This window comes from Natator depressus, chromosome 4 (assembly GCF_965152275.1).
Source record: "Natator depressus isolate rNatDep1 chromosome 4, rNatDep2.hap1, whole genome shotgun sequence".
NCBI classification, from domain to species: Eukaryota; Metazoa; Chordata; order Testudines; family Cheloniidae; genus Natator; species Natator depressus.
In genome coordinates, this window is record NC_134237.1 from 90,790,121 (window position 1) to 90,817,575 (window position 27,455).

The window sequence follows — 27,455 nt, forward strand, 5'->3', positions numbered from 1 at the left end:
AGGCCCCTTGCCCTTTCCAGGGAGTTACATTACACTGGGGAGAAAACACTGGCAGCCCGGAGCTCGCCAAGGGCCGCACAAACACAGGCAGCTTCCGGGAGCGAGGCTGAATCGGTGCTTCTTGCAGCTGATCTCTGCGTCTTCCTGGCCGGGCGGGCCCCGCAGTGAAACAGGAATTGAATACAGCCTGCGGGTGCCGCGTCTCCGCGCCAGAGAGCACGGTACAGCCAGCAGGAGTCTGCGCGGTGGAAGTACGAGCTGGGCCCAGTTTTAGAACTAATACAAAATCAGTAACTTCCCAACTAGAGTCCGGAAAGGTCGTAAGTTTTTTTTTCTCCTCTTTGTCTCTGCAAAGTTGCTCTTCGCTCTGCTGATTTTCTTTAGTCTGATCTCCTGGGTTTTCAAACACAAGAGCTGCGCAAAGAGTGCTCCGGTAAGCCTCTGCCCTGATGTGGGTTTGGGCATTAGCGGACGGGGAGTACGTGCTGTGCTGAGGCAATTTCCTCATCATTGCAAACACAAAAAGATTTTTTTTGTTCTAATACCCCCTGTAAGGTCCAAATTTGACAGCATTTTTTCCCCAAGATCTGTTTGCTAGTGACCAAGGTCTTGCACGTATATCACAAATTGCAAATTTTGTGGCAGCTGGTTTTAATGAGAGCTTGTATATCCTTTGTGGAAAGCATGTTTAAAAACCCCATCTAGGTTTTATATTGAGAAAAATACTATAAAATGCACATAAAATAAATGGAACTAAATATGGAGGGTTAATTACATACCAGAAAGTAACAAGACACTGGACCAAAGTTCTGCAATCAAAAATACACAAATGTCTTAATGAGGTTACACTAGAACTGAGGCAGGATCAGCTTTAGGGGTAGGCAATCAGGGCAGTCACCCTGGGTGCCAATTTGTAGGGGGCAGTGCATTGCTCATGGGATTAGTCTCTTTTTTGCTCTGCTGATGGGCTAGCATTCCCCACCCCCCTTCACTGCTCCTGGGAGGTGCTAAAAATCTTCCACATGACCAGGAAAAGATCTAGGGCTTTTCCTGATGGACCGCAAAATTCAGCTTGTTGGGAAAAATAGAAAATCCCCACCCCCACCCCCCATGATCCAAATTTTGCCCTCAGTCATGCTAGTGTATAGTGAAAATAACAACAAGAAGTAATAAAAGTTGTAGGTCTTACTCTGTATAGATTTTTCTATCTAACAATCTCAAAGTATGTGACTTCCTATGCATTAATTAAGCCTCACAACCCAGCTGCAAGGAGGGTATTTTACTTAGGAGGAAATTGAGATTTAACAAGATTGGGTGACTCACCCAGTCTCACACAGGAAGTCTGCTGCAAGGCCAGGAACAGAATCCAGATTGCCTGTGCCTAAACCCCATGCCATCCTTCCTAAGAAAAAGAGAGTGATCTAATTTTTTTTCCCAAATATTCTCATAATCCCTTCAAAAACAACCAAGAAAATAAAGTAACAGTGCTTCCCAGATTATTCCTCTGTAAACTTTGGAAATGGATGTCAAACATCTGAGCCAACACCTTTAACAATAGTGTCCAGTCACTGTTTCATTTTAATCCTGTTTCGCTTCTAGTGACATTGCCTGAAACTAAACTATGTACCCTGCACCAAAATAAGAGTCCCATAATTAAAATAAAGATTCTAATTTAGAGGGCTCTTATAATATCTCCTGGCAAGTATTTCCCCTTGCACCCCACTGGATGTCAAACATCTGAAGTGTTACTATAAGCGCTGGGCTAAATGTCACTATGATTAATTAGTACTTTATTCCAGAAGCACCCACACAATAAGACAAAGTCTCTGGCAATTAAATTTTTCCCCACTCTCAAAAATCTGTTTTTTCTCATCTGTTTCTCACAGTAATCTCACAGAGTGGTGTGGTCACTATCAACAACTGAATCAAGCCTTCTCAGGGTGGATTTGATTTAAATCACTAGTCAGGAAGACTCAATTTAATCATGGATTTCTACATAAAACTGCATTCTTGTTGGTTGTTATAACCTTAATACATATTCTTCACAACTCAGAAATAGATGTAGGTTTCATTTTTAGAAGGTACACACTATACACATTTTTTAAGTGATTTTGAAAACTTTTCAGATTACTTTTTCAGCTATATCAGAAAATGAATGGTTCGTTGGTTGGTTATTTCATTTACGAAAGGTAATTGAAGTAGTTCACCTCCCAATGATTTCATAAATATCTATCTCCAATTCAACAGGTTAATCATTAATATTTGGAGGATTTTCTTGCCATGCTGTATTAAGAGGAGACCACCACCAGACAGACATTTAAATTGTTTTATTTAACTAAAACAACAACATTATGTATTCTGCATTTTTTTCCTTCAACAGCAAAACATACAATATTTTAACAAAACAAGCATATGAATTTTTGAATTAATTAAACATTCACGTTTTTAAAAATCAGGTTTGTTTTTGTTAAAAAAGTAAAAAATAGTTAAATGAAATATTTTTAAAAAACCAAAAATTAAATAGACTGTCAGGCATGTCAACATGAGAAACTTATTGGCTTCTGCAGCTAACTCAGTCATCTTCACCCATTTCTGGGATTCTTCATTATGTTGAAACTGAAGTTTAGCTTAGTAACATAGGAAATACTTCCAAGATTTTATGGGTGTAATAAAAGATTAATTACAAGCTACATGTTATTAGAACACATTACAGAGTCCTAAAAAAGCCTGCCTCTCTTCTTATTTACTTTTCTGAATCTGGAAAACAATGATGAAAAAGTGATGCAGAGCTTAAATTCTGCTGCAGTGGTAAAGGAGCCAGGTCAGATTCTACAGCAATCTCCTGTGATGATCTTTTTTTAAATACAAGTTCCTACACAGCTAGGTTTATTGAACAGAATATGAATTCCAAGATTTAGTGCCTGTGATTGGCAAACTGCTCTAAAGTTCCCTCCCCTTTCCCTAGATCTTTTCTACGTGACAAGAGACTGACAGAGTGAGACAAACAGTGAAGAGTTTACAGTTTGCCCCACCTTCCACAGAGCTTCAAAATTACATTTTTTCAGAGAAACAGTATCAATATACAGTTTGAATGTGGTAAAACTGAGCACAGGAAAAGACTTACCTTACTACAGATTTGTATCAACACAGTGCTTTACCTGAGTCTTTTTAGCAAGGAGAAAGGTCAGTTCTTCAGCCCTGCCATTAAAAACCAAACAAAAAAAGGTTATTTGAATTCCCAATGCTAAATAAAAATACAGGGCTTCTCGTGAGTGTTATAACTTTGTAACCGTCTCAGAACTAAAGCACAGTACAGAGAAGAGATGGAACAGTTCACACTTTGAGTACCAGCAACCACTTAGGAGAACAGACTTTTGAAGCTGTTCTGTTTGTATAAATACATAAATAGAAATTGGGCTAGAGAGAATGGCTCTGGAGCCTGGGGGTTAGAGCACTAATCTGAGAGGTGGGAGACCCAAGGTCCAGTCCCCCTGCTCCAATGACTAATTATTTATCCAAAAAGTGGAACAGCTTCAACACAAGAGACTAAGGGGCACCTATACAGGAATATCCCAGAGCCCATTTGTTATGGCAGTCTCCTGAGAGGTGGGAAACAACTGTTCAAATCCTCTCTCCCCATCAGGCAGAGGAGGAAATTGAACCTGGGTCTCCCACATCCCGGGTGATGCTCTAACCAGTGGGCTAAAAGTTATAAGGGAAGCACCACCACCCCGTCATCACTTTTGAATGGACCCCAACAGTGAACCAGGCCCTGAAGCCAAAAGGGGTAGGGGAACATCTGAGATCCCACTGAGGCTTAGGCATGAAAGAGGTATCCCGAGGCCGAGAGGGAGGTGGTGTGTTCATGACCAAAGGCAGAAACTTAGGACCCTTTATAACAAAAAAATTTAGGTGCAGAGAGTTTACAAGCCTACAGGTTTATGCAGCAGCCCAGTGGGGGTTTTGTGGATTGCAGTGGCACCTAAATTTGGGGCTTAAGTAACTAAATCCCTTTGTGGGTACCTTTGAAATATGATTTAAAAAAAAAAATCAGAAAAATAACTAGGTCATGATGGATCTTGGTCTGAAATACAGACTTAGTTCATGTTAGGCTTGATGTTTAGGTCCTGTGGTGGAAAAATAAGAAATGTGCGTCAGGGGTTAAAGGCCGGGCATGGCTAGGAGGGGGTAGCCCTCTGACTGTGGGAATTCTGGCCACCACTCAGAACAGGCTGCTATAAATTAGACCAACTCTCTGAGCCATCTCATTCATGCCAGGGGCCATTTTGGCTTCTAGTGCAGTCAGGAATCAGGAAGGTGCAAGGTGGCTTGAAACCACATTTGTCCTCACTCCTCTCCAGCATTGAGAGTTTTGTGCTGCACTCCACAAGCCCCAGCACATAATCCTTCCCTGTACACGTGCCTGCTTGACTCAGGACAAACCCAATATTTCTGATAACTGAAAGGGGATAATGCATTGTGTGGCCTAATATAATTCACTTAGAGTTCAGCCATTGTATCTTTTTTAGTTACATTTAATATCAGGTTATTCAAATAGTATCTGCAATAAAAACAATGCTTCTTTCAAAATGGTGTTTTCTCTGGGTAAACAGTTGGGTATAACAATGTAATACTTTTACTCTTTTTACCTTTGTACCAAACAGTGAGAGGAGGAGCCAGCTGTAAAAGACGGCATTGCTGACTTTGCTGCTTACCAAGATTGTTAGGAGGAGAGGGGGAAGGACAGACAGACATGTCTTCAGAAACAGCCCAAAGTAAAGTTCAGGCATCTTCACAGCAACAAAACAAACAGGTAAATTTCTGTTGAATGCTATCTTTAGCCAATGACTGGCATTTTTGTATTCTTACTATCAAATGGAATCCAGGTGAACAGCTGTCTGAATACAGGGACTTATACATATAAATGAGGAGGAGGGGAGGCTTGCCAGTATTCCTCTGTGGAGTTCCTGCTGATCCATTTGCAAATTATTAATAGATTGCTGGTCTCCAGGTCAGGTGTCTGCGTCCACTATACTCATGGCAGCTTTCTCAGGGGTATCTGGCTGTTTGGGGCAAGGTTTCAGCTCTTCAGGAGTTACTTGTCATATATAAAGCTTTTACATTTTCCCAAGAAAGATGGCCTCATTTGAGATATTTTCTTCATGATATAAGCAAGATTCTGGGAGGCATTTTTTCACAACCAAATGAAAATGCAAAAGGCGGTAATACAGTATTTTACAAAGTCAGTGGGGTTGCACAGGTATAATTGGGGGCAGCCTTTGGTCTTATGTTTAAGTTTAGTTTAATACAAACTGACAAAAACAATAAATCTTATGGCTTAAACTCCACCCTAAAATAGCTACAAGTTGGCCCATGCTTCCCTTGTATACCTGGAATATGCAGCATTTATGGTGTAAAATATTAAATGACAATGTCCAGTCCTGTAGACCACAGATAGGTTAATTACAGCATTGCAGCTTTCACTTTGTACTTCCTTGAATAGCTCTTAATTTTTAGCATGATATTTTTCTACAGAATTAAATATATAAAATTTGAAAAAATAAAGCCTGCATTCTATTAAAATGTCTCCTAATGTTAATAACGGATCTAGTCCATGTCATTAACTATGTTTCAGGACTTCTACCCCTTCTGCTGTGCTGAGATTTTGCTTTTCATATTTCAATCCAAAGTAAATTTTTACACCTGAGTTAAAAATTTCTAAAAAAACTAAGTTTATAATAAAATGTGTATTGATGCTATATAACTGTAGGTAGTTTAAATATAGTTTATAGTATCCCATACAATATTAAAAATAGAGCACATTTGGTTTTAGAATCATAAGTTCTTGCACAATTTTCTATATATACACACAGTAACTCCTTGCTTAACATTGTAGTTATGTTCCTGAAAAATGCTACTTTAAGCAAAGTGATGTTAAGCGAATCCAATTTCCCCATAAGAATTAATGTAATTGGGGTGGGGGGGGTTAGGTTCCAGGGAAATTTTTTTTTTCCTTCACACACACACCCCATATAAGTCATGGTGGAATCAGAGGGTGGGATATTTCCCAGGGAATGCCTTGCTGGTACATGATGAACTAGCACTCGGCTGAGCCCTCAGGGGTTAACACATTGGTGTTAACGTAGCCTCAAACTCTCCAAGGCAGCACGAATGGAGGGAGGAGACACAGCATGACAGTGGTTGCAGACATTCCCTGCGGAAACTGACCGTGACCATGAATCCACGCTATCCCACTTTCCAAAGTGTGTGTTTGTGTGACATGCACATTGCTCCTTTAAGTACGCTGACCCCACTCTAAGTAGACTGCCTTTTTAAGTAGATCAGCAAGTTGAGACAGCAGCTGCTGCTGCCAGCAAGCTCCCTCACCCCTGCACCCTGTCATGTCCCTCCCCACCGCGCTCTGTGGAGATGGGGGTACAGGAGCAGGGGGACACCCTGACATCAGCACCCCTCTTCCCCCCACCCCCTGCCCAGCAAGCAGGAGGCTCCTGGGAGCAGTTCCAAGGCAGAGGGCAGTAGCAGCACACAGCAGTGTGGGGAGGGACACCTGAACTGCCTGGCAGCTGCCACACGGGGAGCTGATAGCGGGGCTGCCAGCTCACCCTGGTTCCAGGCCCCCATCCCTACCTCCAACAGGCTGCTCTTCCTGCAAGCACTGGACAAAGCAGGCGGCTGCCAAACCACTTTATAAGGGAGCATTGTGCAACTTTAAACGAGCATCTTCTCTAATAGATCAGTGATGTAACAATGGAACAACGTTAATCAGGACGATGTTAAGTGAGGAGTTACTGTATTATACTTCTCTAAGCTCTGTACAAGGTTTCAGTATGTTCATGTTCACAATTTCTGGAAAATCCAGCCTTCTTTGTGTTATGACCCAGACTCTGTGCCAAATTCTGCTCAGTACAGAGAAGACAGAAAGCAGAGGGCAGTCAGAAAGCTGGTAACCACCATCTGCAAATTCTAGTCAAGCTATCTTGGTCCTGGTCCCAGTCCCAGCTAATCTGCTCTAGTTTATGCCAGCTGGCTATGGCTTCCAAAGGACCATACCTCTTTTAAGAGCCAATAGAGCACAGGTGCTCTCTGGCTCATCCTCAACATCCAACTCAGGTGGAGTGGGGGGGCTAGTTGGCATAGGATTTGGTTACACTACTTTACACCCGCTGCAAGCTCCCCCATCCTGAAGAAATCTCAACAGGCCTGTTAAGGCCAGATTCCACCACTTTTGTGCCATAGGTGAACATTTAACTAAGAGTAATTTTGATATGAAATAACCCTGTTCATAATCATTTACTTCTTATCTGTTGTTTGTACTATTGTAGAGGTTTTATTATATTTGACACAGTTTATGAGCAGTACAAGTTTCATATACTATACTATGACCTTATGTGACAGGTTTGCTCTACTCACTGCTGGATGGCACCACCTGTTGGTGGTTCTGGGGATTAGCTTAGTCTGATTAACACCCCTTCCAGCAGATATACCCCATTAGTTTCTCCCCTGCAGCCTCTCTTGCTCTCAGGAGCCACAGCAGCCCTCTGGCCAGGTCACTCAGCATTCCCCTCTTCTTGGGTGCAGTCCTTCAAATTCTCTGTCGCTCCCACAGTGACCCCAACAGTCTTTCAGTTCACTGCTCCACTGGTGGGTAGGGAAACCCAGGCCCACCCTCTATTCCAGTTTCCAGCCCACGGACCCTACAACATGCAGCCAAGGTCTGCTCAGTCCCCAACCTTGCTGCTTATTCCCTGGGCTGCTTCTTACCGCAGCACTCCCCCACTCTCTGGGGTTTGCCAGCCACTCTACTCCCTCCTCCCAGGCACAACCGTGGGCTACTTCCCTCTATAACTGCCAAACACACCTCCCTTCTCCCAGGGAGTGACCATAGACTAACTTCCTGCAGCCCCTTCTGCTTCCAATTTCCTATCTTTTGTAGAAGCCCCACCTGTCCTTCACACATGAGCTTCTCTCTAATTAATTGCCTAAAGCTCTCCCCCTTCAAAGCCTAATTAGCTGATTGGGCCCACCTGGCCCAACCCAGCTCTTGCAGGGCCAGTGTGGGGAGCACACCCCATCACACAGTGCTATGAAACTTGGTTTGTGATCAATTTGAAGGCCTTCCTCAAGCAACACTCCCACTAACTTTAGTAGGAGTTGTGTTTGAATGAGGACTGGGACATTCACTACCTGAAAATGTAATAATGACTGCAGCCAATAAACCTATTTCATCACCAGGATTACAAAACTAACAGGGCTCACATTGAGGTGGTACATGTCAGCATAGGTATATCTCCAGCTGGAGCTGGGGGTGCAATTTTCCACTGAGGAAACATACCCACGTCAGCGGCGATTGAGTTAGAATATTAAAAGTAGAGCATAGCCATGGCAACAGGGCTGGCAGGATTGGCTAGCCACTCCAATTATGTACCCTCCCAAGATATTGTAGGCACGTACTCAGGGCGGCTAGCCCACCCACTCCTCATGCTGCCATGGCAACACTATTTTTAGCGCAGAGCTAGCATGGGTATGTGTCCTTGACCTGGAAATCACATCTCCAGCTCCAAGTGCAGACATACCCTATGGCATACCAACATCTGTACTGAGGTGGCACTTGTGCTACAAAATCTGAGCTTTCATTTTTTTAAAAAGTACATTTTCAGTTTTTGTGATTGTAAATAAAGCCTTGGAAATGTGAACTGAGTGTAATTGAAACAATGACATCTGCCTGAGTCTGCACAGAGCTTTCAACAATAACTATGAAGTCTAAACTGCCCCATTCGTCTCAGTGAGATGCAGTGGCAGAAGTAGCCTCCTAAGTCAGTAGGTGCACTCAGCCTCTTCCTCACCCCACTGAGGGGGCACCGACCACCTGCAGCAGTACACTCCTCTCCAGCACCACAATCCTAATCCCAGCTCGGTGTGGCGCGAAGGCCTAGGGGAAGAGGGGTTGGCCTGGAGACCAAGCCCAGCTTTGACTCACCCCACAGCAGCAGCTCCTGTCCCCCAGGACTGGGGTTGTGCTGGGGCTGGCTCCAACTCCCTGCTCCATGCGTTGTGACCTGGCACATGGAGTCGCAACGCCATTCAGGTTTGGAAGTGTTGAAGTTTATTGGTAAATGGAATAAAAGCAAAGATAAATGTAATAAAATCATATCTAGAGTACAGGGTAGGCCACAGCCTATCTTGGTAGGTTAAACCTTAGAGTTATAGTCCTGGTAAATTGAAGACTACCTTCCTAGCATTCTATGTGTCTGTCCCTCCAGCTATCATGGGCTCTGCCTTTATCTCACCATCCCAGTGCCTGAGGTCATAATTGCCAGTCAGAATCTATTCCAATCCCCTCTTCACTTATACTCAGTTCCTTTGAAGTCTAGGTATGAATGCTATTACCTGGTGACTGCTAATCCAGCACAGATGAAGCCAACATACCCTCCCCAGTATATATATCAATTTTATTTAGTAATGAAGAGGATTTGCTTTCATGAGCAAAGAGTTTTTCCATTTCCTGTTACTTAGTATACATCACTTCACAGTAACTCCAGGAACTTTTTACAGATCACATATTTATAATGACATCTAGATACCATATTGTAGGTCTGTTTTTGTAATGAGGAATAAAGAGGGAGGAGTTGGGGGTCAGAGAGGGCCCTTGATAGTATCCCCAGGATATTTACACCAGGTATTTCACATTATTACTAGACGCTTAAGGCAGCTATGAAACCTTTCCTGGGCAGCCAGATAGAAACCTAATAAAATAACAATTTATAATTGTCTTCTTACACAGAACTAAGTCCCTGCCATGTTGCTACAACTGTATACATGCACTGTACAGGAGACTGATTATGCCAAACTCTTGTACAGTGCATGTGTACAGCTGTAGCAGCACAGTGGTGAGTTAGTTCAGTGTAAGAAAACTTATTGATGAGTAAGGTTACGATTTAGTCATGGATATTTTTAGTAAAAGTCATGGACCGTGACCCTGTCCATGACTTGTACTAAAAATACCCCTAACTAAATGTTAGGTGCTGGGGATGAGGGGGCGTTCCAGCAGATGCTGCTATTCCGGGGGGTGGGAGGGGGTGGCCTGGGGCCCTGCCACCACTGCTGCTCTGGCCAGGGAGCGGCCAATGGCCTTGCCACTGCTGCTGCTCCTCTGGGCGGGAAGGCAGTCTGGGGCACTCAGGGAGTGACCAGTTGTGGCTAGCCCTGGGGCTGCCTCAGCTGCTCAGGCAGCCCTGGGGTCAGCCGCTGCAGCTGTGGAAGTCACAGAGGTTCCGGAGTCATGACTTCCGTGACCTCTGTGAAAGACTCGTAGCCTTAATGATGATTATTACAATGGTTAGAAATCCAGGAAAGCAGAAGCCCCTACCTTCCCTCTCCACATTACTCCTATACCCACCCCCTCCAAGTAGCCTCTGCCCTCAAAGGAAACCCTCCTACTGTCCCTTCGAGGAGCCCTGCCTGCCCCCACCCTGCTCCTTACCCCTCTTGGTTGGCTCAAGGCTTCCTTGGTGGAAGGAATTTTAGGGTCTTCCCCTCCGTGCCCCATATCCAGCCCTTCTCCCTCCCCCCGGGATCCCCAAAAGGGAGTTGCATCATAACCTGGAGTGCCACCCCTGTCCCAGCAACACCATAGGCCCCCCTATTGCTGCCCTACCCCATCCCCTGCACTGCTGCTGCCTACCTGGCTGGACAAGGAGAACAGGCTAGCTTGCCCCTCCACCCTACCTAAATCCTTTCCCCTCCATGCTGGCTTGAGGCTTCCCACTGGTCCCCATTGCCAAGAGAAGTTGTTGTGGTTTTTGGCAGGCAGACCTGAGTGCCAGCTGCACTCCCAGCCATGCACATCCAGACCTGATTTCTGTGGGTGCAGTTCAACCATGGACCCCAGCTAAAGCCAGCCTTGGAGAGATGTTAACTCAGATGCCCAGAGATGGTACTAAAATATCAATATTATTAACTATTTCACTGCTCAACAAAGAAAAGAGAGGGACATACACAATCTATTGTGAGTGACATTTTACTGCCATTACTGGGTGGGCGTCAACAGAATCCAGTAGGACAACTGAATCCTTCTGAGGAGAAACCCAGCCAGAGGAGCCCAACAGAGCCCATAGGTGTATTTGAATTGCATGGAGTGGGAGTTAAGACTGCAGTGCCTTGGAGGGCATGAGAGATTATAATTTGAATATCTGCACAACCTACCAAGAGTAATTTCTCATTTGGCATCTCAAGTGGTTGGGGTTTATTTTGTGGGAGGACCTGAGAGTAGCATTGCCTTTTTTTCCTCCCAGTTCAATCCCTGAACATCAGCTAAAGGAATGTGGCTGATCAGAAAAAAAGAATTAAGAGAAGAAACACCAATTTACTGCCTGTCTAAAATTAATACCTAAACTATTGCAGGCAAGATGTTCCAAATAGCATGACGTTTTTTCACTTTAAAACCTGAACAGTGCTTCACATTTCTGCTCTTGAATTATCAAATATTTGATTGTTTTACTAACTAGAGATGGGGTGTGTGCGTGTGTGTGTTTGTTTTGAGACTGGAGGGGGGGTTGCATTACTTATGAAAGGAAAATACCTTTCTCCTCACTTTACATGTATTAGTAACTATTTTTAATCTTAAATGATCTAAAAATGATCTTATAAGATAAAAATCAGTAAGCTAACAGAAGATTGCTCTTTTCAGTCTGGTCTCTACTGTCCTATCTCAGATGCTCACATCAATAGAAAAGAAGTAGAAAGGATCAGTCGAGAATGTAGAAATGAAAGTTTCTGGTACAGAGGTAGGTAACTCATGTTAATTCTTATCCCAGTGAGAATCAGCACCTGATGTATTTTTAGCTGAACTACTGCTTTAAATTCTACTGCATGACTTGCCAGTTACTTTAACATTTAAATTCATTTGAGAGAGGATTGTTATTAGGGCCTAATTCTGTCATCCTTACTTATGCTGAGTAGTACTTACTATGAAATCAGTGGGACTACTTACATAATAAGGTACACTTAATGTAAGTAAAAGTGGCAGAATTGTTCCCTTAATTGTTAATAGTTAACTATTATTATTAGCTGATGTCACTATTTTTTAAATCTATTATTACTCTCACCCAAGAGACACTTTTCACTTTTCTTTCATGTGATCTTGATTTTGAATTTTTTCAAGAAATAACAAAATTTCTATTTAGTTTCAACAACAAAAACAAAAGTCATTGCAGAGTGAGTGTAAAGTTGGCCAGATGGCAACTCTCACTGTGGACATTCTGAAAGGAAAAGATTTGAAAAGCTTCTAAGGGTTTCATCATTTAATCAAACTACTATCAAGGTCAGATACATTTTAGTTTTGCTGTCTTGAGGGGATATACTACTATGGTCATGCAAGTTTTTGTTGTTATTTATACTGCAGTAGCACAAAAAAGTCACAACCAGGTTGGGCTCCACTGTGATAGGTGCTGTACAAACATAATGAATGACAGTCATTGCCCCAAAGAGCTTTCCGTCTAAGAGCAGGCATAATAGGTGAATGAGACAAGCAAGCTGGGATGGAGAAGGCAGGATAACAAATACAAAAAAGATGCACATAATTCTCAGCCAGTCAGCAGTAGTGAGCAAAGTGCTGAATTTTTTTGTTTGCTTGTTTTTTTCAGGTCTTCCATTGTCTCTAGGAAGCATGCTCATCACTCAGGGACTAGTTTACAATGGTAAATGGAAGATATACATGTATCATTTTATTTATATTAGAAATGAACCTAAGTCATGCTGATCTGGAATCAGCACTAAATGAGAATTCCTCCAGAGCTTGCTGCTTTTCATATTTGAATGTTCTTCCCACTCAGTGCCATCACTGTTATAATGATTTGATAATTAACTATGCATTGCCACAACTCATTCTGAATACAGTAAAAGCTGTGTTATCTGGCACTTTATCAACCAGAAAGCTTTATTATCCAGCATTTCTGATACCTCCCAATACAAATCTTCAGTCTAGTAACCAGGACTGGTATACTGCCTAGAATTGCACATTCTGCCCTCTACTTTTATGCAAAAGAGGCAGAAGACAAGTAAGCAAGCTGATGATATGAATTTATTCAAAAAAGCAGCTTCCAGGGTGTGTCATAGGGTCATTACAGATTCAGCCCAATCTACTACACCTTCTACATCTACAATGATAATTGATGTTGATAATGATGACCGTGAGGCACTGCAAGAGCCTGAAGTGTCTTCTGAATCATCAAAGAAAGATCAACTTATGTTCAGTATAGTTTTAGTGATCTGGGTGTACGCCATGTGCTGCCCATAGTGATACGTAGTGTCAAAAGATAAAGTTTTCTATACAGTAGGTTACCTGTATACACCTAAGTGCTTCAAGAAACCAGCCACTCTGCAGTGCAGTACTACTACTGCATTGGTGAATACCTGTATACTGTACTACTGTATTTTATATTTTATTCATTTTATTGTATTCTAATTCTTTGAAAATTGATATTCCATTGGTAAAGTATAACTCTCAGTTAACTGGAATATTTGATTAACCGGCACCCACCATTCCCCCAACATGCTGCATAACAAAGCTTTTACTGTATTTCCTTTTGAATTCAGACCTTTGCGAATACTAGGGGCCTGAATATGTCACGATTACATTCTGTAATCAAGAAGCATCACTGACTTCATTGGGACTACTTGTGGAATAGGTGTAAGTCAGGGTATCAGAATCTGGCATTGTAGCTCTAAATTCTGGCTTCTAGAAAGCATTGGCAGCGTTTCTATGACTGTATGTCAACATACATAGTGGCTCAATGCAAAGAGTACTGGCTAAATGGGAGGACAGGGAGATCTTAGACAGCTGCTGTGTAATCTGCACAGAGGAGTATCACGTTACATTTCTGTAGTGAATCAGCCTGGTTGCACTCTGCATGCCTATGGAGGAGATGCAGACTACTTTCTGGGTTTCTCACCCCTTGGCAGATAACTCTCCCCACATTTCTGCAATAGCTGGATATTTATGCTAAAATGATCAGCAGTGAAGTAATTAAGAATGCCAATTTTAAATGGCCATTATTGTGCCTTGACTTATTTGAGATGAATGGGGCATCTTGTACCTCTTTTGAAACAACTGCTGAACACCTGGACAAAGTGAAAATAAATGGGCTTTGCACGGAGGACCTAATAGGGGCTAGGGGAAAAGAAATCCTCCTCCCCACAATCTAACACTTGGAATAGAGTGGTTGCATAACCACTCCACTGTGTATACTACAGCTCATTGGCTTTAGAAGAAGCTGGGACTTCTGTGCATCTCCTACATTATGTGACTCTACAGTGGTGGATCTACTGGCCGCCACTCTATGCTCCCTCTGCCACCAAACTCTTCTGTGTGGAATTCGCCTGTGTAGCCTAGCACTGTCACCCCTACTTCCCTTCCATACCCTGCCTCCCACTGACATCCCACCCCAGAAACACAGTGGTTCCACTGTTTAGGGTCTTCCATCTCATTGAAGGGGGTCATTATGTAGCCCTTAGAGCTACTGTCACACTCTCTTTAAATTCTGCAGAAATGGATGGGTCACCAAACAAGTGCTGGTACAAAATACAATGGACTGGCTCATTCTGACTCCTGCTCCTTTGATTGGCTGAGATTAGATATGGCAGTCACATCACACAGTTGTGATCAGTCATCCTGCCTGGGTATTTTGAACAGGTTCTATACAATGTCCAGAATGGTGGTTGCAACTTGTGAGCTCATGGGTGAAGGGGATGTAAACAGGAAAATTGGAGGGATCCACAGGCATTTGGAGGATTATATGGAAAAATCCTTATGCTGCATTTTGATTTGCTGTCTCATGGCATCAGCTGAGCATCCACAGATACCAATACATGATGCTACAAAATTGAGATTAGAAACAAGCCACTATTGTCATATTAGTCAATTTGAGGGGAGGGGGAATTTTGGTGGAGAAGGATGAGAATCTTTCCATTTTCTCCTCTGTTCATGAACTACATCTTCTCTCCTCAAAAGCCCAAATGTCAGAGTGACTCCTCCATTCCTATTGAAGAGGATAAACATGACTCTATCTGGTGACAGTTAACACTGGGCTGATTATTGGCAAAAAAGGGTCCTAGGAGCTATCTCCCAGTTTGTGCTGACCCAAAGAGCAAGAAATTGAATGAGAGACCTGGACTCCAATCCCCCACATGACAGCACAAAGTATTTTCCCCTGATGCTTGTGTGCCGCTGCACAAATAACTGCATTGGGAATTACCAGAATGCTTTGGAAATTGTGTATTTTCCTAAATCAAAGCTACCATACTTGCAGGTATAGGCCTTGCTCTGAGAAATGAGAGAGGCTTATTAGAAAAAGACCCCTTTTGTTGTTAGATGTTGATGAGTTTCTCAAGTGGATAGGCATTCTTAACTATTGCGTTTTATTTTAGGCTTTCTCTCATCAAACCCAAGATTTGGATCATTACCTAAAATTGCATGTAAGTCAGTACTTTTATTTTAAAAGGAAAGAAAAGGTTGGGGGATCTTTCTTAACGGTAGAATCTGAACTTTCCAAACCTCCACTATCCAGACTTCCTTTGTGTGCTAACTGTGTGTCTCCCTGTTCTAGTGAATGTCAATTATCCAATGTTTATGTTTATCTGAATCTATAAGGTGTCAGCATAGCAGTTTAGGTAAATAGGATTCTACTAAATTTACAAACTAATTTATTAAGTAAAGCTTGTTTAATGAAGACTTTTTCAGTCAGAGTGTATATTCAATTTTTAATTGCCCTATCTGCACTATTATATTATTGCAAGGTCAGCCCTCACCATGGTTCTGTCAATAACACTATTCTCAATGGTCTGTTTGTCTGCTTCTTCCATAAGCACCTCTCCCATACTACCTCTTTCTTGTGGGGAAAACTTCCAATCAAAATCTGTACCTCCCCACCTTAGCCTCATTAACTCTCACCTTGAATCACAGAATCATAGAATATCAGGGTTGGAAGGGACCTCAGGAGGTCATCTAGTCCAACCCCCTGCTCAAAGCAGGACCAATCCCCAATTAAATCATCCCAGCCAGGGCTTTGTCAAGCCTGACCTTAAAAACTTCTAAGGAAGGAGATTCTACCACCTCCCTAGGTAACGCATTCCAGTGTTTCACCACCCTCCTAGTAAAAAAGTTTTTCCTAATATCCAACCTAAACCTCCCCCACTGCAACTTGAGACCATTACTCCTTGCCCTGTCATCTTCTACCACTGAGAATAGACTAGAACCATCCTCTTTGGAACCACCTCTCAGGTAGTTGAAATCAAATCCCCCCTCATTCTTCTCTTCTGCAGACTAAACAATCCCAGTTCCCTCAGCCTCTCCTCATAAGGCATGTGTTCCAGACCTCTAATCATTTTTGTTGCCCTTCGCTGGACTCTCTCCAATTTTTCCACATCCTTCTTGTAGTGTGGGGCCCAAAACTGGACACAGTACTCCAGATAAGGCCTCACCAATGTTGAATAGAGGGGAACGATCACGTCCCTCGATCTGCTGGCTATGCCCCTACTTATACATCCCAAAATGCCATTGGCCTTCTTGGCAACGAGGACACGCTGTTGACTCATATCCAGCTTCTTGTCCACTGTCACCCCTAGGTCCTTTTCCGCAGAACTGCTGCCTAGCCATTCAGTCCCTAGTCTGTAGCGGTGCATTGGATTCTTCCGTCCTAAGTGCAGGACCCTGCACTTATCCTTGTTGAACCTCATCAGATTTCTTTTAGCCCAATCCTCCAATTTGTCTAGGTCCCTCTGTATCCTATCCCTACCTTGACATAATGCACACAGAATTCTGCCATCTGATCATAGATAGGCCAATGATGAATTTGGGCTGCTGATTGTGCACATAGCTAATCTGTGATACACTATCCTACAGTTTTGTTCTCATGTTCTCTCCTTGCTCTTACAACCTTGCTTATTTTATCTGCCTGTTATGTCAAATCTTTTAGAGTATAAGCTTTTGTGGGGCAGGTACTGTCGTTTATTACATAACATACAGCAGTAAGGCCCTGGCAATACCATATGACTACCATAACGAGTTCAACATGGTTAAGTTCTCTAAGTATTACAGGAAAATAACTACTCAAATAAAGAAATATAATACAAATTCAGTTTATCCTACGTGTCTAACTTTGGAACATTTTGTTAAAAAAAAGTTGTTTGCACAGAAATTGTTTTGTATTGCATTTACATAATGCAACCATGCCATTTAAATGACATAAGCTCGTGTGTTTTCAAAAGCCAAGCAGGTTGCATTTGGTGTATACTTCGATTTGAGATCGCCACAGAAAATTCAACGTGTTGCCAGAAGTAGCTTTTCTTTTTGAATGAGTACTGAACCAGAGCCTAGTGGTATTAAGGAAGGCTGTGACGTAGGAAGACAAGACTTAAACTGAGGTCTTAGCTATTGGTAGTCATCAAAAATACCATGGGCCATTTTGCAAAGGCAGGGGGAGTCGGCTCTTATGTCTTTGTCAGATTTCACCTTGTGCTATTGTTACACATTTAAATTCCCCCTGAAATTCCAAGTGTACACAGTATTCTTTTTCACATCTAAACTGTTGTGCAGTGTTGCTGTGTATTAACCAGCTACAGTGTTTCACTCTACAGATGGTTGCATTTCAGTGACAAGAGAACTTACACTATTACAGTATAATCTTTGTGTTTATAAAGCACTTTCTGATTAAAAAGTCCCACATAAGTGCAATTTACTGTAAAAAGGACAAATGATAGTTCAAGAGAGTCTAACTCAAGATACTAACAATATTTTGTGATCTGTTTGTACAGTTGCTGGTGCCTTTGGTCTTGCCATTGGGACAATGTCATACATACGAGCATGCCAAAGAAAGTTCCAAAGTATAGGAGTTCAGCCATTTGGTCCAGAACATAAAAGGTTTGTCTTGAATATAGATCGCTCAATCTTAGATCAAAACATAATTATTGACAATAGAATGAAGGAGAGAGGCAACTACAGAGTACATTTAAACCTTTTGCTTTAGTTCACAGGGCACTCTTGAATGCTATACCTAAGGATATATATTGCAGTTATGCAGTTCCAGATTATGTGGTAATTATTAGAAAGATACAAAATTAAATACAATGTAATCTGCATTGTTTGGAAGACACAAATAATCCTATAATTTAAAGGATTAAATCCCTAGCCTCTCCATATACTAATTATAAAAGATCAACAGTTAGCAATTTACCTTCTGTCTGGTGCCATTAAATATCACACCATCTATCCTGCCTGTAACTTGAGGTTCACCTTTGAATTCTCCTTTGCTCCATATGTCCAAGATGTACGTATCCAAATCCTGCATCTTTTTCCTCCACCACATCTTCATATCCCTCAGTTAATCATTCTCTGCCATAATTAATGCAGCCTCCTTTTCTCTGGCCAATCCTGTCTCTAGTCCATACAAAATGCAGCTGCTAAGATCATTTTCCTTACCTCAGACCATGTCATCCCCTTTTGAATCTCTCTACTTGCTCCCTGTCCAACACATCAAGTTCAAGTTTTTTGTCACTGCCTTCAAAGCCCTATACAAATGCTGCTCCCACCCACATCTCATTTTGCATTAACTCCCACCTCCTTCCCTGAGCCTATGATAATCTCCCTCAGTTTGTCCATGTCTACTACACTGCTCCCCGCATAGGAAATGCATTTCCAAAAGCTCATCCACAAGGCCACCTCTCTGTTTTAAAATCCCTTCTGAAGGCCCACTTGTGCTGTGATGCCTATGTAAATTAGCTGACTGATAATGGGAAATTGGAAGGGTATTTTGAAATAATTTAAATATCCTAAACCAAAATTTTTTTTTAAATAAAATCTTCCCTCCCCCACTTAACTCCCCACTTAACCCCCCACCTCCACCCTCCCAAACCCTGTTGTGTTAATACAACACTGTATTACAAAGATGTGGCCAATTGGCCATCTATATCTTGGAAACCCTTGCCTTTACCCAGTGGTCTTGTCTAGATTCTGAGTTCCTTTTGTCAGGGATCATGCTTCCTTTTCCTGCTTGAAAAGCTCTACTATATTTTTGGGCACTACTGAAAATAAACAATACATAATAATAATAAGGTTGTTTTGCTGGGGCATTCAGACATCATCCCATACCATAAGACATCTGGAAGGACTGAAGAACTGGGGGGAGGGATAGCTCAGTGGTTTGAGCATTGGCCTGCTAAACTCAGAGTTGTGAGCTCAATCCTTGAGGGGGCCATTTAGGCAAAAATTGGGGATTGGTCCTGCTTTGAGCAGGGGGCTGGACTAGACGACCTCATGAGGTCCCTTCCTACCCTGATATTCTATGATAAGAACATAAACCGGATGAATGGAAAACAAGAGATTCCTTCTATAAAGCCTGTTCAACAAATTCCTTCTAAAAGAACACATACAAATATGCGTCACAAAGATGACAGCTGTGTTAGAGAAATATGAGCAAAAATTTTGAATGCTCTATTTTCCTCCTGATTTTAGGCACTGTCATCATACCTGCAAGGAATGTGAAGCAAATTTTGGATCTAATGGGAAGGAAAACTCAAAGCCTTCAGCTTCATAATCCCAGGTACACACATTTGAAGCTTAAGGAAGCTTTTGATTTTATTCTTTATTTTGAACAGTATTCTAGTTTAAAACACTTGCCACAATACAATATAAACATAAACTTCATGAGATGAAAGCCTGAGAATCAGGAATTCTGTTTGATTCTGAAGTTAACCTTGATTCTTCATTTTCTCTTTACATACATTTCACAATTTTAAATTCCCACTTCCGAGGAACTCCTAATTTAGCTCCAAAATTCTCATGCAAACAGCACTATTTTTTTTTTTTAATCCAGCGGGATTCTCTGGCTAGTTGTAAGTTAGAAGAAAAGAAATAAATATTTCTCTCCTAGTTTGAATGCCATTTTCTGTTCTCAATTTTTTTTTTTTTAACTTGAACATTTATGGACTGGTCATTTTTGGTATGTCAAAAATACAGCTGAAATATTGATGTTTTAAGAACGTGACCAGTAAATAATGTCCTTATTATCTGCATGTAATACTACATGCTAGCTCAAACAGGAAGTATGGGTTTGATGCAGAAATTACTGGGTGAGGCTCTTTGGCCTGTGTTATACAGGAAGTCAGGCTCGATGATCATAAAGGGTTCCCTCTCGCTTTAAAATCTCTGAGAATGACAAGGAGAGGGATATTTTAGCAGATCCTGTTCGTTGACCCAAAACTGTGCGATTTTGATGGATTTTGTCAGTGCATGGTATTCACAATGAAACATGTTGATGTAACGTTGTATTATCATTGAAGAAACCATTAGGCTGAAGTGTGGCATTATTAGATTAGAGTGTCCCATTGGGTCTTTAATAGGCTGGAGGAATTTTGTTACACCTGTGGCCTTTTTTTAGCGACTACAGGAGTTAGCCAGTGGAGTAAGTAAACGGTGAGGCCTCATTTGAACCTAGCCTACATGATTATTGCACTCCAAATCTGCAGTAATATAGGGACGCAGTAAGATTCTCAAAAGCACCAAACCAACTTGAAAAACCAATGGGACTTAGGTGCCTAAGTCATTAAGTGTTTTGAGAATTTTGTCCCAAATCTTGCTTGCCTCACTCACGTATGATTATTTCCATTGACTTAAAATAAAGATGCCATAGTATGTTTAATTAAAGATTGCCATTTGTTCACTGACAAGTTGTTTGAGTCTAGTTGAGAGCAGGAGTTGGTGCATATTTTAGTTTGCTTACTCTACTGGTCTGACAAAGACTGAGTATGTTAACCCCTGGATCCAAACGCAAAGACCATCTCCTTTCTCAAGCTTTTGACAAAGGGATTATTGTGAACAGTGTTATTTAATATACAAGTACTGGCTAGCTTTGAAAACTATGTTTTACATGTACCCAGAGTCAGTTCTGATGGAAGAATTTTGAAATTTAGGAAAAATGTTAAGCAGGTTTTTTTTAATACAATTCAACATTAAAAAAACTGAGATTAGAGACTGACTGAACATTTCAATTAGAATACACAAAATAGTATTGTTTGATCACTTTTTTCCTTTTTAAAATATGTACAATGAGCTAAAAGTGTGACATATGGTGGATATTGCTTTTCCATCATTTCTCATGCTAAAAATGTGCATCATGCTCAAACTTTCTTCTCAGATTACATCTAATTAAAATTATTGTGCTGCACACACATTCAGGACCAAAAATTCTTACCTCAGAGATTTGTGCAGAACTCCCTCTGAAGTCACCAGATGCACATGTACATCTGAGGAGAACTTGGCTCTCAGAGCTCAGTATTTATAAAATGTGATTTTTGTTTGTTTCAGATTATGCCTCTTCTTTTTAAGAAGTTACTTCATATCTTGGTATCTGAATTGTAGAACTGACAAAGATGACAATCCTGCAGAAAAAGTCTCTTCCTTCAATAGCTTATTCTGGCCAGAAGAAATTAAGCCTACAGTCCTGTGTAAATCAGTACACTGTGAGGATTGGGTTGATTTTTAAAAAGTTTGCCTATATAATAAATGCTAATTCCTAGAACTGCAGTTTGTTTTTTTCTGCTAATATCACACCCCAGTACGTTTCTTTTTTCCTTAGATGCATTTTAGCTCTTGGCACTGAAAACTTAGATATTGCAACTCTTGTAAGTGGCAATGACCTGATCTCAGTGCAACCTGCAAAAGGCCATAATTGGAAGCATTTGTCTCCTGCTTGAAAGAAAAAGAATTCAAGAGTATTTAAATGATGTTGCACTGCTAAGCAACCCACCAAGCCCCTGATACTGTGATCAGTTTTGCATAACTCCTTGTACTGGGCAAGGACTCCATGTATCACTGTTCTTGACAATAGGTATCCTCTGGGTACTATTAGAAAGAATCCCATTGACTTCAGTGGGCTTTGAATCTGGACTTGAGAGGAGAGTGACATTTTATTTATGCCCGTCTATTCAAATCTCTTTGGAAGGAGTTCTGAACATTATTCCTAAACAGACAACTTAATAAAAAGAAGTTTTCTTTCTCAAAACATGAACACTGGGGAAAGAACTGACAGTGAGCTCAGAAACCTATGTTATTTAAGTTTGCTCTAATCTGACCGTGACATTAGAAAAGATAAAAAATAATGAATTACAGAAAAGCCAAGTTAATTACTGTTTGCATATTAATAAAAATGCTTTAATACTTTGTTTTTAGAATTTTTAAGTTCAAAAGTGTTGTGCTTCTGCCTGATATCCCCTCCTCTATGATCACTCTCACTCATAGGACCCTCTCTGTGTACAGATCCCACAGGACAATCCAGGCCTTTAGAGTGTTTGATATTACTATTCATCAGATGTGTCCACTGAGGTATCAGTAGGCAGCTATGCAGGTTAGCACATGGGCAACCTCACGTATCTCCTAGTAAGTAACAAAGGGTTTTTCTATATGCAAATTTCAGTAATACTACTTCATTTACTACAGCTAGATGTTTAGTCATAGCAGACTATGCTGAGACCTAACTGATACAATCCCTAACTTGTCTAATGTTAAATGCTGAATCATACATGCATGTGCATCATAAACCTTATCCTGAGGCAAATGCTTGTGGCTTAACCACTCCCATGTCATTTATTAACTCTCTAAAATCAAGTCAATTGTAATATCTTCTGTAACTGCCTTATGCCTATACTATGCATGAAGCTGCACATGGCCCTGTCCAGCAAGAGGCTTCACACAACCCCTGCTAAACAGTTGCCAGGTCTAGAAAGACACCTGTCAATTGACAGCTTGCTCTCTCAGCAGTCTATTTTTTTCTTGCTTAGCATCTATTGCTTCCCTATCTGTAGCCTAGGCTTGCTTAGCGTGATTGCTGCCTAAGGCATCCTTTGAGGAGTTCCTTCTGCTTCACTTGCTGCACTCCTGGCATGGCAATGGCTTTGTCTATACAACAGTCTCCAAACTCAGTTGGCAGCCAGTGGAATGTCTGGTATGCAGAGGGCCAAGGGACCTATGAAGAGGAATGAACCTAAGGAAGGCTCCATAAAGTGTAGGGCAAGCCCTAACTACCCTCTGTGGTACACAAGAGCAGAACCATTGCTATATAAACTGAAGCAAAAAACAACTGTATTGTACCAAAAGGATTGTCTCGTACTTCTCCTAGCCTAGTTAGAACATGCATAAAGGAATGTCTCTTGCTATCAGTGAAGTATTAATACCTGGAGTGCATTGATGTCAATCTAATACGAACAGCAGGGACACCAAGTTCACCACTGGTGTGTGTTTTAGTGTGAATTACATTTTTTTAAAATAAAAAGACCTGTAATCTAATGAGATTGAAATTAGTGTGTGCATTCTGTTTCAAATGCAGAAAATAGTTAAACAATACAACGCACTACATTTCCAAGTTTGGGTCATTATTGCATTATATTTTTGCAGAGCTGTTTTAGCTCCATCTACAGGTTTTTTTTAGAAAATGTACTGCAAGTACACTGATCCACTGAAAAAAGCATGAGTGAGGAGGATATGTATACTGTACAATGCAGGGAATATATTTAAAAATATCTTTCATTTACTGCAGTGCAGGATTAGAGAAATCATCCAAGCAAGGGCTTTGTTGTTTTTATGTTTTAGAAAACTGTCATTCAACAGGAGGTAATGATTTGTTTGTGGATTTTAACATACTTTCCAGGGTATGGTGCATGTAAAAATGGTCCAAATTTAACACACAAATTTAGAAATTTTGTTCCATTTTGCAAATGTGTTTGAACAAATTTACAGAAATAGGAAAAGCAAGTAGTGGGCATCGAAAACTAGATAGATATTTGTAAGTAATGGGATAAACTGAGAAGATTTACGAGTATTCATATCCAATAATAATTTAAATGTCCACATTAACTATTTCATTCATGGCTGACCAAATCACACAAGACAGGAAATGGACACTCATAATATGAAAATCTGTCTAATCTGTTGAGCATGAAATCTTACCTTGGTGCCAAAAGTGGGTGAAGCCTGGGTATTAAGAAAAGCTTGAGTACACCAGCAGTCCCCACATTTGATTCCTAGAGCCAAACAAACCATGGGGCTATCTGAGCCTCACAGAGGGTAAGCCAAGCTTGCAAAGCCCAGCAGGCAGGTGAACTCTATGAAGAGAGTGCCAACCCTGAGAAATCCAGCATCCAGAAGGGTATCTGAGCCCCACTGAGGGGAAGCTAAGACAATGATCACACTTTGATCACACAGGATCATACTTTGAACACTGCACAATATACTGTGACATCTTATTTTTGCATCTCAAGTAGGCAGCGTGATTTATGTGCAACTTGGAATAGTACCCACAACTCCATTCCCCAACAATTCAGCCTCTGCCTGGGCTTTCTTTGAATGAGCATCAGGAGTTATTTTCTTTTGGGATTATCTGTTGTTTAACTGGGTTCCAAACAGATCTATGTAATATGAATGAACATTTGCTGAAAGCAATTGCTGAAGAATTAGACTGTTTCCTTACTTTGGATTATGAATCTTGCTGCTGATTTTGGAAGACAGCATTGTAAACTCAGTTCTCCACATATCTGCAATACAGAAGCAACTGACATTGTAACTTTTAATGAGGCTGTAAACAAATGTGAAGGAGCTGGGCCAAATGCTCACAATACATGTCAACAGCCCCCAGTTTCAGGCCACTACCTTTATTTTTTAATAATTTGGCCTTGCAGCTTAAAAATTGGAAAGATTAATATAGATGCAATAGATCAAACCGCTGAGTGCTCTCCTGTTGACTCCGGTACTCCATCAGAACGAGGAGTGCAGAGTCGATGGGAGAGCATCAGCTGTTGAGTTACCGCAGTGAAGTCACCACGGTAAGTAGATCTAAGTATGTCACTGAAGTTGCGTATCTTAGATCGACCCCATGCAGTAGTGTAGACAAGCCCTTATTCTCTCCTTTTTTGTATGGTGGGTATAACAAGGAGAAATCAAGACAATTTTGTATGCATTTCTCCCATGATAAATCTGACCACTTTCAGTATTCTAAAATGTCCCCATCATTCAACAACAGTACAAATCCTGCTGACTTCTAGTACTTTCATGGACCTCTCATTTCAGACCTGAAAGCCGCCTCTCAATGTAAATTGGGGTCTTTTTTTTTTTTTCCCCACAGTTAGCTTCAAGATAACCTGATGCCAGTCATCCACTTACGGTTCCGAAGTAGTTTCCTTTCTCTGCAAACAGACCTGTTATTCAGATGTTCTTAAACATGGTTTGGTTAAGAACTCATCTTCTCTACATTCATTTTTCATCGTCATTTCAGCTTACTCTGCACCACCCGGTGAATCTCTCTCTCCCTGTTGCTCTGTTGTTGGTCCATTGAATCAATGAGGTCCTCAAGAGCATTTTTCTTGGATGGTAATAGAATTCTCTCTCCTCTCTCATGAAATTAGGGTTGATATTGATCAGTTTCAGCACACCTTTAACCAAAGACCCCAAACCAGACAGGGACAGTGCTGACAGGCTAAGAATACAAGTAGAGCAGCTGAAGGTCACAGCTTGAAGATGAGATTCTAGTGCTCATGAAAGAAAGACTGGTGGCACTGTTTTGATCCAGATATGTGGGAGGTAAAGCAGATACTAGGAAAATGTGTCAGAACAGCTCTGCCAATGTATCTCAGTCCTGAATAGAAATACTAATGCTATATTCTATTCAAGGGGATCTCTTCTCGAGACACAGAAAGTGGTGACAAACTGCGGTGGTTTTGTGACATGTATAAACATGGGAATAAGAATAAGACCACAAGATTATTTTTCAATCCAGGCCAGAATTTGAACCCAAGTCACCAAAATTAAAGTGACTAATACACTTACCCCACTATGCCTAAATACAGATGTTTTTTAATGTTTCCTTTTTCTTTCATTTAATCATTTTCTGTGCTTCTGGTAACTTGGATCTTGTCATAACAATTACTCAGTGGTAGATGAGTCAGAATAACTCACTAAAAATGTGCATGTTATTCTGAAACGTTTTTGAAGAGCATGAAAGGTATACATTTATTCTGGTACCTAGTTCCTCATCACTGCCTTTTTTTACTGTTTAGTTGTAAAGATTTATTGCGGGTTAATAAGATCTGACTTTGAAGTCCCAAAAATATGGGAGAAATGAAAATCTATTTTAATACCTTACTAATTAGATGGGGGTAAATACCACTGGGATTTTATGTCACATTACTTTCAGAACAAACAAAAAAAATGAGGGTAGGCTTTACTGAGTGACTTTTAATGGGAGTCTTGAATAATCTGAAAAGATTGTTTTTTTTCCCCCTCAACACCAGTACATCTCACTTAGTCTGTTTACATATGCTAGTGTCTTATCTCTCACTACAAATTTATAAAATTAGTGCAAGCTATCCCTTTTTCATTATTTCTAATGAGTGTCAAACTGTTTAAAATCACTGTTCTCATAAATAGTCTAGTTCCCCAATGGTGCAAAGCTACACAATGTTAAGCCTAAAATCCATAATTTTTCACTCTTCTGGAAAGTCAAAAATAAAATCTAGTCTCCTTTATTAGAACATTTTTCAATTTGGCAGAATACACCAAAGTGTGTAGATATTCATGACCAACACAGATGGAGCTGAAGTTAGCTGATTGAAGATAACTTCCTTCAGTACATGCAAAGATTCAGTTCTCACTCTTCCCAAGCATCTCCATACTTGTTTACTTTAACTAGAAAAAAGAAAAAATATCATACAACTAAATAGTTTAAATACATAAGTTTAATTTACATAGTGCTTTGAAACTGTGGTGAATGTGTTGTGTTTTCGAAGTGTGAGGTTTAGGGACAGTTACACTTTAGTGTGTGTCTAGTACTTTTTAAAATGAGGGAAAGGGTAAAGATGGCATTATTAGTTTTTATTATAGCAGTATTCAAAGGCCCCAGTCAGGTTAGGGACCAATTACATTAATCGCTACCCCGCAGAGTTTATAATTAATTTAAAACAAGATGCAACAACAATTGGAAGAAACAGGGAAAGAATAACAGATACAAATATTGCATAGTCTTGTTATATGCACAGTTATGTGGCTACAAGGTAATTAGTTATATATTTAATTCATATTTGTTTTAAAACAAAAAGGAGAGATTTGTAATCCCCACTGGCCAACTACCTAGCCTTTAACAGTTGGCAACTGCCTACAATGTAGAAGTGGGTCTTGGAGATAGACTTGAAGGAGGGGAGGGTAATGGTTTTATGGATTAGTCCAGTGAGGGCAGTGTGGAAGAAAATGAAAAGGTGCTTGTTTGGGAGAGACATGGACAAACAGGATATAGAGTTAGGTTACAATAAGATACAAGAATAAATATAAAGAGAAAGAGGAAAGATGGACCAATGGTTATGACTCTGGAGAGCTGGGTTCCCTGCTCTGCCACATATGTTTT

At 40.9% G+C, this 27,455-nt stretch overlaps 2 protein-coding genes across 8 annotated transcripts in view; one reads left to right on the forward strand and one right to left on the reverse strand.

The window, feature by feature from the left end:
* On the forward strand, nucleotides 1-23,339 carry OCIAD2 (OCIA domain containing 2). Of its 4 annotated transcripts, none has more exons than XM_074951435.1 (8): nucleotides 1-433; nucleotides 4,665-4,813; nucleotides 11,708-11,804; nucleotides 12,663-12,716; nucleotides 15,445-15,492; nucleotides 17,830-17,935; nucleotides 19,526-19,613; nucleotides 21,377-23,339. In XM_074951435.1, exons 2-7 carry the CDS (start codon nucleotides 4,754-4,756, stop codon nucleotides 19,605-19,607), a joined length of 447 nt encoding a protein of 148 aa, XP_074807536.1. In that variant the 5' UTR covers nucleotides 1-433; nucleotides 4,665-4,753; the 3' UTR covers nucleotides 19,608-19,613; nucleotides 21,377-23,339. The 4 variants fall into 4 exon arrangements, with proteins under 4 accessions (XP_074807536.1, XP_074807538.1, XP_074807539.1 ...); XM_074951437.1 differs by having other exon boundaries at nucleotides 1-317; XM_074951438.1 differs by having other exon boundaries at nucleotides 1-221.
* OCIAD1 (OCIA domain containing 1) overlaps nucleotides 19,472-27,455 on the reverse strand; it is a 35,316-nt gene continuing 27,332 nt past the window's right edge. For 2 of the 4 annotated variants that reach the window (XM_074951431.1, XM_074951434.1), the window contains one exon: nucleotides 26,301-26,743. Coding sequence is in view for 1 of the 4 variants with exons in the window: in XM_074951432.1 (XP_074807533.1) it covers nucleotides 26,706-26,743 (38 nt within the window). In the remaining 3 variants the exon portion in view is untranslated. Of the gene's footprint in view, nucleotides 26,744-27,455 lie in introns of all 4 variants that reach the window. The other 2 variants (XM_074951433.1, XM_074951432.1) reach the window with 2 other exon arrangements.

Coding starts and splice junctions, on each gene's coding strand:
- OCIAD2 (XM_074951435.1), top strand. CDS start 4,754: ATGTCTTCAGAAACAGCCCAAAGTAAAGTTCAGGCATCTTCACAGCAA. Junction 4,814..11,707: donor CACAGCAACAAAACAAACAG/GTAAATTTCTGT, acceptor TGCTCTTTTCAG/TCTGGTCTCTACTGTCCTAT. Junction 11,805..12,662: donor TGAAAGTTTCTGGTACAGAG/GTAGGTAACTCA, acceptor TGTTTTTTTCAG/GTCTTCCATTGTCTCTAGGA.